Here is a 13,495-nt window from a genome sequence, read left to right as displayed (position 1 = left end):
CCGTAAGCAACTTCGGGCCCAAGGTCTGGTAGAGAATTAAGACAGATTGGCCTTGTGCGTGAACAGTGATGAAATCAGGCCTCAACCTAGAAAGTTGCAAGCCAGCGTTATTTGGCAAATGATAATTCAAAACTCAAATACTTGAACTGAGCGAAGCTGGAAGAGGACGGGAAAGGAAGACAGGGCTTGGCACAGGGTGTCATAGCAAGAGCAAAGTGCCATGTGGCTTTCAGCTTTGCGTCTGCATGGCGGTCCCGTGTGGGCGCTCCAGATGTACTTTTTTCCAGTGGTCACGGTGAACTCAGTGAACACAGTGATGCTGTCTTTGGGATGACTGGCTGAAGTGAGAGGTGTGGTCTGGGGTGGAGGGCTGGGGAAGACCCTCTCTGAGAGAATTGGACCTCACCCTTGCAGCAAGGAAAGAGGGTAGGTAATGACAATTGAAACCGCCTTGGCGAACTCATCAAAATGCCATTCATCAACTCGGCATGAAATGGCTTTTCCGTTTGCCGGACTCAGTCCCTCTTATTGTGTGGATGACTTGAGCAGAGTGTGACTCTGGAATGTTCGGTCTTGATATTCTCAGGAGATCGGTTCCAGGACCCTCCTTGGATATCCAAGTCTGGGAGTGCTCAGGTCCCTCACATAAAATGGTATATATATAAAATGCCCCCTATCCTGTAAAAAGGATGATGCCAGCTTTGGTGGGGGCAGTAGCCCCACCTTCCTCATGAAGAGAGGTTGTCCACACCATGCATCTTCCTTCCAATAAATCTTCCTTCCGTCTCCCCTTATCTGCCTCTCCCCTTGGATTCTTTTTTTGTGTGGAGACAAGAACTTGGAACAGGAGGGGGCCAAGTTTCCCACAGCATAATGAAAAAAATCATGGACATTTCCACGAACTTTTTGAAAACCTCTAATTTATTGGATTCCAAATCTGCCATCCATTTAGTCTGTGTTTTGTACTTTGAGGCTCTTTGAGAAATTGGACTTGGAAAAGGAGATCCAAGGAAAAGAAAAAGACAGTGACAAACCCAACCCTGCAGAATAAATATCAGGGCTCCATTTGGTTCTTTGGGCTAAATCCCCCCATCCCTGTGTTTTAAGCGTTGTGCACATTAGGTAGGGAAAGACCTTGTCATTACTGACACAATCCAAGGGATATAAAACATGGGCTGGTGGGATAACACTGAACAGAGTGCATGCAGTTAGAATGGAATGATCTGGAAGCCAGTTCCAAGCTGATTGAAATGGGAACCGTGTTGCTTTATGTCATGTTACAAACCAGTCCAAATGCTGATAAGCCTGTTTGACCACACACTGCCCGGCAGCCTTCAGAGGGGCGGAAGAAAAGCATGGTTTTTATCCTGCCTCCTATTTCCTAGTCTACATGATGCGAATCATAGCTGCCATGGAAACTGTACTTTGGAATTTCTGGAGCCCTTAATTTTAACTTAACATATAAAAACACTTTTGTGCTGATTTTATAATTATTCATGATGGATGAGAAACTGACTAACTGTCTTTTGACAGCGAGGAGAGACATAAGAACACATTTTCTTCCCTTCTGGTTTTCACAAAGCTGCATGTACCTGGAGCGCCTTGTTTACCTGCGACTAACCCTTCCATCTCCTGCAGACTCCGACACCATCGCTGAGTTACAGGAGCTCCAGCCTTCGGTGAGAGACTTTGAAGTCAGAAGTCTTGTAGGTTGTGGGCACTTTGCTGAAGTGCAGGTGGTGAGAGAGAGAGCAACCGGGGACATCTATGCCATGAAAGTCATGAAGAAGAAGGCCTTGTTGGCCCAGGAACAGGTAGGAGCATGTTCACATCTCGCCCTCCCCTTTCTGTTCCAGAATGTTCACTGAAGAGACGACAGGGTTTCCTCTGTGCCTCTGGTTAATTATTGCTGCATGAAAGGTCTCTCGTGTTCTGAGCTCTGCTCCTTGAGTCCATGTTGGCTAATTTTGAAGGCTCACCAAATTCCCCTTTATTGTTATTTTTTAAATCATGATTCTACAGTTGTATTTTATTTCAGAATCAAGTTGGCCTTTTAACTAATGGAGATATCTTTCATGGCCATCAGTTGGGGACCCAGGGATGTGTGTATTGTGGGGCGAATAGAGTAGCAATTGCTTTTGTCCACCTTTTAGATGTTTATGTCGTGGGCATGTCTATCTGATTTTAAAACAGGCCATTGAAAGAGTTAAAGAAAATTGCTTGTTATGTGGCGAGGGTGTAGCTTGTTTGAGAACAGGTGAAGAAGTTAGCCTTTGGCTTGTATTGTTCTTTCCTTGGGAATGAGGCAGTGTCTCCAGTTGTATGGATTCGTTTGCTGTGTTTGAGAGAGACGTCCGTCAGCCTTAGAGTTCAGAGACTCATTTCTTAGTTACACACATCCTTGTGCACATCCTGTATCTGATAATGTACCCTGCCCTGCAGGGAGCCTGCAAGCAGGATCGAACTGCCACGGCTGTGACTGTGAGGGCTTAGAGACAACCTTGGAAAGCGGAGGAAAAATGCAAATCTGGAGAGCAGGCACTCACTAGCTAAGCATCGCAGAGGGGGAGAGCAATTAGGAAATTCATTAGCATCGATGTGCGGGAGGGGTTGTGGGTGAGCCGGGGACAGTGAGGGAGAGGTGGAATGTGGGTTCTGGGCAGAGAGAAGGGGTGGGAATGAGCAGGCACAGGTGTGGCTGTGTGTGCTGTTCTGGTGGTCTGTGTACTAGAACGTGGTGTGCGTGTGTGTGTTGTGGCTTAGAACAGACTGGGAAATGGGGCAAAATAAGGACATCTGGGAGGTGAGGGGTGTGTAAGTCAGCTTCCTGTTGCTTTTAAAATACTGGAGAGGAGCTTTTTGGAAGCTTGTAGTTTAGAGGTTTGAGAGTGGGAGACCCTGTTAGTCTTGCGGTTTAAGACTGGGTGGCCTCCCCAGTCTGGTGTCCGGTGGAGGCTGGCTGTGCGGAGTGGGTGTGGAGGGAGGGTCACGTGGCAAGGCAGGAAGCAGAGACGGGGGAACACAAGCTTCTTTCACCCTCTCTGTGGTCTCTCCTTCTAACGCCATCAGGACTGGATCCTGTCCTCCGCCTTAGCCACCTAGTCCTGTCCACTCACGTCCCCAGGCCCCAGCTTCAACTTCCACAAGTGGATCCAGCCCCCAGCCTAATCCACCAGCCATCAGCATGAACGCATTACCAGCTGACGTGAGACGTTGACATTCAAACATCTGCCTGAGTCTGGGGAGTCCAGTCCTGTTCGATCCATAACGGGGTGATTGGTGGGAAATCTCAAGAACCTTTTTTTTTATTGTGATAAAATATACATGGCATGTACTTTGCTATTTTTACCATTTTCACATGTACGATTCAGTAGTATTAAGAGCATTTCCAGTGTTGTGCAACCACGGCCAATATCCACGTCTAGAACTTTTTCATCGCCCCAGACAGAAACTCTGTACCCGTCATCTGATAACTCCTCATGCCTCCAAGAACTGCTTTTTTGGGGTTGCAATTTAATTTATGAAATGGGTGAGGCTTATTTTGGCTTTTGGAAGAGAGAAGTTGGAATCAGAGTCTAGGTCCCTGTGGACATCACTGATTTTGTGTGGCCTCCAATCAGAGAAACAGCACGGAAACAGCTGTCAGAACCCAAGAAAGATGTGGCTTGTATTTAGGAAAGAAATGTGAGCAACATCAAAGAAAGGAAAAATGACAGGGCCTTGGAAATAATTTAGAAGAGAGGCACGGAAGGCGCTCACTCAGCCTCTGACACTCTGGAAGCACCATCTATCATCGGCACACACCAGGTGTTCAGTGTATTTCTAGGTCCTAGAGATAGCCCGGAACTTGTGATGCTTGTGTGTTAAATGGGAAATAGCACACACACACACACAAGAATGTGATAATATCATACTACAGGCATACAACAGGCGTGCCTTCCTCCAGGCCAGGGGTGGGGAGCATTGTTTCTGCCGAGGGCCATTTGGATATTTAGAACGTCATTCACAAGCTTTACAAAATTATCAACTTAAAAATTAGCCTGCTACAGTTGTATTGAATTTCGAGTCCCACCTGTGGTTGGTTGCCTTGGCAGGGCCAGACCAGATGATTTCTTGGGCCTTCTACGACCTGCGGGCAAGATGTGCCCCACCCTGGCTAGGCAAATGACCTGCAGTGACCATGTGTCTCGTGGGGAGAGTGGTTGCAAATCATACTCATGCAGCAGCTCACAGGGGCCATCCATCCAAACCTTCGTTAAGAAGGTGAACCTAAGACAAGTAGAGCCATGGTGAGAATTTGGAATTTAAGGGTGTGAGGAGAGAGGCCAGCATTGGGAGAGAGGAAAAGTCGGGAGAGGCAGTGTCCTGCAAACAAGGCCTGTCCCCCAGGCGGGGCTGCACACTTGCCCAGAGTTCTGTGACAGCCGGGAGAGGTCTCTAGGGACTGCTTACTCTAACAGAAGCTCCAGGAGTCAAAGAGCCAGTGGGGAGCAAGGAAAAGCGGGGGCTGTTGGATTCAGCTGACCTCCACTAAATGCCTCTTGTGGGCCAGGACAGGGGAGGGTCAGCACTCCTGGGCGGGAAATTACTGGGGCTGGGCTGGTGGCTCCCAAATGTGTTAGACCGGACGCAGGGAGTGGATGAGATGATTTTAGGCAGTACATGGTCAAACTGTTTAAAAACATTTAATAGTTTAATATTAACAAGAGTATCAGAACTTAGGACTTTGACAGTTACCAGTGTTAGAGTGAATCAGCAAAAAGTACATTTAAAATTTTTAAAAATTTGAAATAATCATAAATTTAAAGAAAAGTAGCACATATAGCCTGTCAAGATTCCTTACAGAGATGGAGCAAGAAGCATGTATATGAGGGGACTTCAAAAAGTTTATGGAAGGCCGGTGCTGTGGCTCACTAGGCTAATTCTCCGCCTGTGGCGCCGGCACACCAGGTTCTAGTCCCGGTTGGGGCGCCGGATTCTGTCCCGGTTGCCCCTCTTCCAGGCCAGCTCTCTGCTGTGGCCTGGGAGTGCAGTGGAGGATGGCCCAAGTGCTTGGGCCGTGCACCCGCATGGGAGACCAGGAGAAGCACCTGGCTCCTGGCTTCGGATCAGCGCGGTGCACCGGCCGCAGCGGCCATTGGAGGGTGAACCAACAGAAAAGGAAGACCTTTCTCTCTCTCTCTCACTGTCCACTCTGCCTGTCCAAAAAAAAAAAAAAAGTTTATGGAAAATGGAATTAAAAGATAAATGTATTTAGGTGCAAAAATTGAAATTCACACGTATGGTTGGTATGTGTGTATGTGTTCTATTCAAACACTGATCTAGGGTTGGGCGTTGCACAGTGGTTGGGGTGCCACTTGAGATGCATGCACCCCATTTTGGTGTGCCTGGGGTCCAGTTCCGGCTCTGCTCCTAATTACAGCTTCCTGCTAATGCACACCCCTGGAGGCAGCAGGTGATGGCCCCAGTGCCTGGGTCTCTGCCACCCCATGGGAGATCCAGATTCAGTTCTAGGCTTCTGGCTTCAGCCTTGGTCCAGCCCCAGCTATTGCAGGCATTTGGGGAGGGAGCAAGTTGAATGAAGATCTCTCTGTCTCTCTGACTTTCAAATACAATGGAAAAAAAAAAAAAAGGTCAAGTTCAGGATCACACATGACATTTAGTAGTTTTGTCTCTAGTTTCCTTCAGTCTGAAACAATTCCTTAATGTTTCCTGACACTCATGACCTTGATGATTCTGAAAGTTACAGACCACTTAATTTTATAAAATTTAAGATTTATTCAGGCCGGCGCCGCGGCTCACTAGGCTAATCCTCCGCCTTGCAGCGCCGGCACACCGGGTTCTAGTCCCGGTCGGGGCGCCGGATTCTGTCCTGGTTGCCCCTCTTCCAGGCCAGCTCTCTGCTATGGCCAGGGAGTGCAGTAGAGGATGGCCCAAGTGTTTGGGCCCTATACCCCATGGAAGACCAGGAGAAGCACCTGGCTCCTGCTATCGGATCAGCGTGGTGCGCCGGCCGCGGCGGCCATTGGAGGGTGAACCAATGGCAAAGGAAGACCTTTCTCTCTGTCTCTCTCTCTCACTGTCCACTCTGCCTGTCATAAAAAAAATAAAAAAAAATTTATTCAGTGTTGCCCATGTTTCTACAAGGAGCCCTGTTCTTTTTGGGGAAAATGTTGTTTAGAGGCCAAGATCTGGGCAGTGAGCGTTCTCATTGCTACTGGGGTATCACTGCATGTGAACAGTACTAAGAGATAAATGTGTGTGAATACAGTGTACCTGCCTGCACATGTGTACACACACACACAGCACATACCTTATTCATTTCTGTGTCTCTCTGTATTGAAAATCAGTGATTTCACACTGATACCTCTAATTCTCAACTTCTTAAAGTTCATTTTACTTTGCACCCTTTCTGTAATTATATCTTTAATAATCTTATTTATTTTACACATCTGTATGCATCCAGTCTTCTGTCCTCTCCTTGGTGGGCTCACATCACCTGCTATAGGCCAGCCCTGCAAAGTGGACACATTCCTTACCCTGCAGGGAGCTGCCTGCACACTTGGCTGTCCTCCTGCCTCCCTCTGCTTGGGCCTGGCATGCTGTTCTGTCTTCCTAGCCCTGGCAGGGGTGCTCACTTTGTTCTGCTCTACTGAATGGCTTAGGACTGAATTGTTTAAAGAAAGTGAATTGACATAGAAGAAAGATGTGAAATAAGTAACTGGGCAGGTAATACATGGATCTGGCAAAAAAACTGTGAGCAAAGTAAGCAAATGACTAAGATTTGTAGAGTGCTATGCTAAGTGATGGCTTTCTGTTGTTAGTTTTTAAATTGTTATCATTTGTAAGTGTGTATTTATTTTCATCTCCTTGAATGGCAGAGTGATGCTGGGAAACAGAGAGGTGTCTTCCTTTTGCTGGTTTCCTCCCCAAATGCCCACAGTAGCCAAGGGCTGGGTCAGGCCCAAGCCAGGAGCCCAAAACTCCACCCAGGTCTCCCATGTGAGTGGCAGGGACTCCAACACTTGGGTCATCATCTGGTGCCTCCCAGGATGCGTTACCAGGGAGCTGGATCTGACGTGCAGTAGCTGGGACTCCAACTGGTGTGCTGATAGGTGACTCAGGCATCCCAAGCAGTGGCTTAACCTGCTGCACCATGTTGCCCACCCCTGTTCTTTTTTTAAGCCAGAAACATCAGTTTAGAAAGACAGAGGAGGGGCTGGCACCGTGGTACAGCGGGTTAATCTGCCTGCGGCGCTGGCATCCCATATGGTTGCCGGTTCTAGTCCTGGCTGCTCCTTTTCCAATCCAGCTCTCTGCTGTGGCCTGGGAAAGCAGTAGAAGATGGCCCAAGTGCTTGGGCCCCTGCACCGGCATGGGAGACCCAGAAGAAGCTCCTGGCTCCTGGCTTCAGATCAGCACAGCTCCAGCAGTTGTGACCATTTGGGGAGTGAACCAACAGAAGGAAGACCTTGCTGTCTCTCCCTCTCACCATCTGTAACTCTACCTCTCAAATAAATAAATAAAATCTTAAAAAAAGACAAAGGAAGGGACTCCTCACCCCCTCCCCCCATCTTAGTTCTTTATATTAAAATTGTCTAAAAGGTTTCTTTTTTCCCCAGGTTTCATTTTTTGAAGAAGAACGAAACATACTATCTCGGAGCACAAGTCCCTGGATCCCCCAGTTGCAGTATGCCTTCCAGGACAAAGATAACCTTTACCTGGTGAGTGAGTCTGTGCGCCCACCTCTTCAGCACTCCTATTCTCAGAGGCCACAGTCACAGGCCTGAATGTGGTTCTTGCTCCTGGGGTCCACGAAGCCTCTGATTCGTTTGGCTGCTTTCCTGGCTTGCAGCTGTCTTGCTGCTCTCCCGTGTTAAAGATTAAGAGCCAGCCCATTTAGAAACAATCTCATTATTGTGTCGGGTATTGGAGCTGCAGCTTAAAGGGCAATAATGAGAAATAATTGGTTTGGGAATAGTCTGCCTTTACCTTTCATAGGATCTTGCTTTAATTTTTGAAAGTTGAGAGAATAGTGCGTGATCGATAGAAGAAAATGTAGCCTTTCTTCCTCATATGTGGAAGGTAATCAAGTTATCTCCTAGAAGCACAGAGTAGAATAGCAGTTACCAGAGACTGGGAGTGGCAGGGGTATGTGGGGAGACAGAGGGGCTGGTTAGTGGTTGGACAGGAGGCCTGAGTTCCTGTGGCCTGTGCACAGCAGGGTTAACAGTTTAGTTTTAATTAACACTTGATTGTGTGTTTCAGAATAGCTTGTTCACTCCCCAGTGGCTACAACCACTGGAGCTGGGCCGGTCCAAAGCCAGGAGCCAGGAGCTTCTTCTGGGTCTCCCACATGGGTGCGGGGACCCAAGCACTTGGGCCATCTTCTGTTGCTTTCCCAGGCCATAGCAGAGAGCTGGATCAGAAGTGGAGCAGCTAGGACTCAAACCAGCGCCCATATGGGATGCTGGCACTGCAGTGGTGGCTATACCAGCTATGCCACAGCACCAGCCCCTATATATATACTTTTACTGAGCCTTGACTATGCCCTAAAGGAAAAATATTTCTATATACTCATTATATACAGTTTGTTTTACAGAAATGGCTCACTGCTTTCCCTGGCTATTCAGCTTGCTTTTGCCTTCCTTCTGCAGTTTGTCCCGGACGTCTTCCCATGTCAGTGCATTCTGATCCACTTCATTCTTCTTCGTGATGACGTAGTTTTCCCACATGTGCATCTAGCATAACTTATTTTAAGGCCTTGTTTAGCTTCTTGGTGGATTGGATATGTAAATTTAAAAGTGTATTCTAGAAATAATTTTCGTTCCTGGTTTAGCCCTTCAAACAGAAGTGGGGGACCTTTTTCCTACCAAGGGTCATTTTGAATATTGTCACATCATTTGTGGGCCATACTAAATCATCCAACTTAAAAATGAGTGCTACAGGTGTACTGAATTTCTAGTTCTGCTTGTGGTTGCCTTGGAAGGGCCAGACCAAATGATCTTTTGGGTCTTATTTGGCCTGTGGGCTGGACGTTCCCCACCCCTGCCTTAAAACAAGACTATCCTGTTACCTTGAAGGGAGACGAGCTGTCACAGAGGCTCATGTAGGAGGAAAGGGTGAGGGAGAGGTGGCATCCTGTCTGGTTTTGCCTTCTGCTGGGCACTGGGCACTTGTGGGGGACCCAACTGCCTTCATTTCTGAAGTGGGATTAAAGAGTGTCTGCCTGGGTTTGCTATCAGTTGAGAACCCCATGCCTGTTGAGAGTTCTCTCCAGCCTCACTTGACCTTCAGAGCGACGGCCTTCTCGGAGGAACGAACCGGGAGGCTGACCTTGCACCGAGCAGGTGCTCCTTTGGAACCAGAGCCAGGCCGAAGCTTTCTTTCCTTGGCTGTTGTCTTGGAAGCTTTCCTTCCTTGAGAGCTGAGATGTGGAGCCCTCACCTTCACAAATGACTGTTTTTTTTCCCTCCAACTCAATATTTTATTTATATTTGAGATAACGTATTTTTAATTTATTATATCGTCAAAGACTTCCTAACTCTACTAAATAAAGAGTTCAAATAAAAAGACCATAGTCCAGCAAGAAAATAAGGAGGAGCCTATAAAACAAGAATCAAATGGCAGACATTCACCTTCACTCAGATAAAGTAAGTTCAAAACTAGCCATGCAGTCGTCGAAGCTGTAATGGTGTATAATTGCTCTCAGTTTGCTTGACAAAGACACAAATGACTTAGTCGTGTTTCTCGGGTCGCTGGTCCAGGCTGTGCAGCATCTGCTGTATTCTCTTGGCAGCGCCCCTCCTGTTTGCATGCGCAGTCACGCGCCACCCAACGAGGCTTTGATCAATGGTGGACTACAGAGACAGAAGTGGCCCCGTGAGATTAGAACGTAGCTGAGAAACTCCCGTTGCCTAGCATTCCTGCTGTACTTTTCCGATGTTAAGATACACAAATCCTCCCCACCATGTCACGATTGTCTGTGGCATCCAGGGCAGTGACGTGTCGGACAGGGCTGTGGCCCAGGAGCAGGGGGCGGGGTTCACGTCGCTACACTCCATGCTGGCGTGATGACCACACCACCGACTGCTCAGAGGCACGGCGTGGCCGTGTGAGCCGCGGCCTCTTCACCAGCCTTCTGGAAGGAAGTTCCCCTGCAACAGCAGGGTTTTGTTTGTTTTGTCAGGATTCTTGTTTATCTTCTTTATTGTTGTTTTGGATTTTTTAATTAGAGTTCTGCGAGAGAGGGAGAGTGCCAGCTTGTGAGGATAAACTTCATTTTCCAGGCAGCACAGAGCACAAGGCAGCCTGGAGCTGGGAGGGGCTCTGATTTCTTTTTTGTCAGGAGTTGAGAGTGCACAGTTTTCCTGTCGGCCTTACAGTGTTTTGTAAACTCATATTTCTTGTCCTCTGGGTGGAACAGCTCAGCTTCTTTTCTCCCATGTGGGTGGCAGGGGCGCAAGCACTTGGGCCTTTCTCCTATGCTTTCCCAGGTGTTTAGCAAGGAGCTAGATCGGAAGTGGAACAGCCAGGACTCGAACTGGCATTCGTATGGGATGCCGGCACTGCAGGCAGCAGTTTACCCCACATGCCACAACTCTAACCTCAGGAGCTCACCTTCTTAATGTCCATTCTCATGGTAGCTGCTGCTTCTCCAAAGTGAGCATTGCTGGGATGCTTTGGTATTTTCACACCAGCAGCATCAGTTTTGGTAGAGGTAGTGATGACAAATTTCCAGTGTTCTCTGCAAAAACACAGTAGAGGACCCAGGAGTCCAAGCTCTTGAGGCAAACAACCGTGCAGTTGCTTCAGGGCCACCCTACTTGCCTCCCCTGTGGCCGGAGGTGATGGTCGAGGGGCCCTGGCGTGAGCCTCAGTCGCAGGTTCTTACGTGCTGCCTGTAATGCTTTTTTTCTTGTAGCTCGGCGGTTTTCAGACCACACGTTCAGGAGGGTGCTTTCTAGACGTTTTGAGAGTTTCCCGAGTTAGTGGCTGCTGCTTTACCACCAGCTGACTTTGTCGCAGAGGAAAGAGCCTTCCTTTTCTTTTTCTTCCCTGTGGATTTGGCAGAAGGGGGCCTGTGCATGGAGATGGGCTTCCTGGAAGTGCTCTTGGAGTGGGAGTCTCTGTCGGCTCCTCTGCGGGTCGGGCTCCTGGCTACTGTGGGCTGTCTTGGGCCTTTTGGCTGTGAGACTTTTCTCTTGATTTCTTTTTTGCCTTTTTTTTTTTTCTCAGATTTATTTATTTATTTGAAAGGCAGGGTTACAGAGAGAGAGAGAGGAGAGAGAGAATCTTTCATTTGCTGGTTCATTCCCCAAATGGCCAGGGCTTGGCCAGGCCAAAGCCAGTAGCCAGGAGCTTCTGGGTCTCCATGTGGTTGCAGGGGCCCAAGCAATTGGGCCATCTTCCACCGCCTTCCCAGGAGCATTAGCAGGGAGCTGGATTGGAAGTTGAACATAAGACTTGAAATGGAGCCCATATGGAATGCTGGTGCTGCAGACCATGGCTTTAACCGACTGTGCCACAGCACCGGCCCCTCCTTCTTGATTTTTTTTTTCTAAGATTTATTTATTTTATTTGAAAGGCTGAGGCTGAAAGAGAGAGAGAGAGAGAGAGGAGTCTTCCATCCGCTGTTTTATTCCCAAATGGCTGCAATAGCTGGAGCCACACCGATCCAAAGCCAGGAGCCAGGAAATTCCTCTGGGTCTCCCATGGGGGTGCAGGGGCTCAAGGAGTTGGGCCATCTTCCACTGCTTTCCTGACCATAGTAGAGAGCTGGATTGGAAGAGGAGCAGCCGGGACTTGAACCAGTGCCCATGTGGGATGCTGAGACTGCAGGTGGCCGCTTTACCTGCTACGCCATAGTGCCGGCTTCCTCTCTTGCTCTTGATGTCAGCATCCTTAGCTTCTCAGTGTTCCTGCCTGCCACCTTGCAAGATGGAGAAGATCCTGAAACATCTGGTCTCTAGAGTTCTGTTGCTTTAGTATGTCGATATTTGGGTTCAGTGACATTTTGCAGCCTTTTTGAGTAGCTCAGTCAGGTATCACTGATGGGATCTTGCAGTTATTTCCTGGTCTGCGTTTTTTTCTCAAGTCCTTTGATACCTGGCAATAAAATGCTTGCTAAGGATAGAGTGTTCATATAAAAATCCACACTAAGCACGGGAATTAATACAGAATCGCAGGTCCACCATCCCTTATCTGTAATTCTGAAGTACCCAGAGCTCGGAAGGACCGCCAGTTTTTTAATTACGTGTATAGCAGCAAAATCCTACTTGAACTTGGTTTGTAGCAAAGCCTGATCCGAGCTCTATTAAAGCTATTTACAGTATTCATTCCTGTTAGCATGATATTCACACATCTCCCTGCAAAGTGTTTGATCATGAAGTGATGTTTCAGGACCACCTGAAGGTTTTATGTAATGTGAATACATGCATCACATTGTTTTTCTAAAATCAGGAAGATTCTGAGTGCAGAAACACTCTAGTGCAGGATCTGTCTCTGTGCTGTCAAGCCCTGAGATTCCTTTTTACCCATCGACCACTTATAGATCACGGAAGCTTTGAAGTCTGCGGAGACTTCCGTGTCATGGAAAGCTCTCCGGGCAGTTGAACACTAATTTGTGATGCGAACGTGGTATAATGGAAGATGCATTTTAATGAAAAAAGAGGTAGGATTCTTCCCCCATCTCCGTCCCTTGGCTGTGCCTTCTCTCCAGTTCTGCCTCTACTGCGTGAGTTCAGGCCTGTGTCTTCTCTTGCCTGCATCGCTGCATTAGCCCCCTGAGCGCTCTGTCTGCCATCAGTGTGGTCCTTTCTGCAGCTCGTCCTCCGATGCCACCGAGTCACTTCACCACTGAAACTTCCAGTCTCCCTCCTGGCTGCTGGATGCGGTCCAGATTCTGCGTGGGGCTTCCAAGGCCTCTGTGGCATGTGTCTCCAGCCTGGGGGCTTTCTCCTCTCTCTCTCTCTCTCTCTTTTTCCCTCTCTCCTTTCATTCCTTTGGTTCTTTGACCTTGCCTTTGACTTTGCCATGTGCTGTTTCCTCATCCCCTGTTTGGCCTGGCCAACTCTTCTTTTTCCTTCTGGGCTTGGATTAGATGCTGCTGCTTCTAGAACGTCCTCCTGGAGCCTGTGCTTCTGGGATGGACCTCTTCTGCTATGCCCATATCACGCTGTGCTTCCTCTTCAAGAGCAGGTGTTGGTCCTGCCCGCTAGTCTGCTTCTTCCACAGGGGAGCAATTATGTCGCTGTCGCTCCCAGTAGAGCTTTACTAGGTAAACAGCTTAAGAAATATTTATTGAATAAATGCATGATTAATTTCATAGGGATTTTTAAAAAAGATTTATTTATTAATTTGAAAGGCAGAGTTACAGAGAAGCAGAGGCAAAGATAGGAAAAGAGAGGTCTTCCATCCACTGGTTCACTCCCTAGATGGCCGCAGCAGCCAGAGCTGCGCCAATCCAAAGCCAGGAGCCAGGAGTCTCCTCCAG

General features: G+C 48.1%; 1 protein-coding gene across 17 annotated transcripts in view; it reads left to right on the top strand.

Annotated features, from left to right (window-relative positions):
- The window catches only part of CIT (citron rho-interacting serine/threonine kinase), a 182,021-nt gene that overhangs the window by 16,096 nt on the left and 152,430 nt on the right, over positions 1–13,495 (top strand). For 16 of the 17 annotated variants that reach the window (XM_051826615.2, XM_051826613.2, XM_051826611.2 and 13 more), the window contains exons 4-5: positions 1,639–1,814; positions 7,623–7,724. In XM_051826615.2, coding sequence (XP_051682575.2) covers positions 1,639–1,814; positions 7,623–7,724 — 278 coding nt within the window. The remainder of the gene's footprint in view (positions 1–1,638; positions 1,815–7,622; positions 7,725–13,495) is intronic. The other variant, XM_051826617.2, reaches the window with a different exon arrangement.

This window comes from Oryctolagus cuniculus, chromosome 21, assembly GCF_964237555.1.
Source record: "Oryctolagus cuniculus chromosome 21, mOryCun1.1, whole genome shotgun sequence".
In the NCBI taxonomy this organism is placed as follows: Eukaryota; Metazoa; Chordata; class Mammalia; order Lagomorpha; family Leporidae; genus Oryctolagus; species Oryctolagus cuniculus.
Note: the sequence above shows the minus strand (reverse complement) of the source record. Positions and strands in the feature narration are given on the sequence as shown.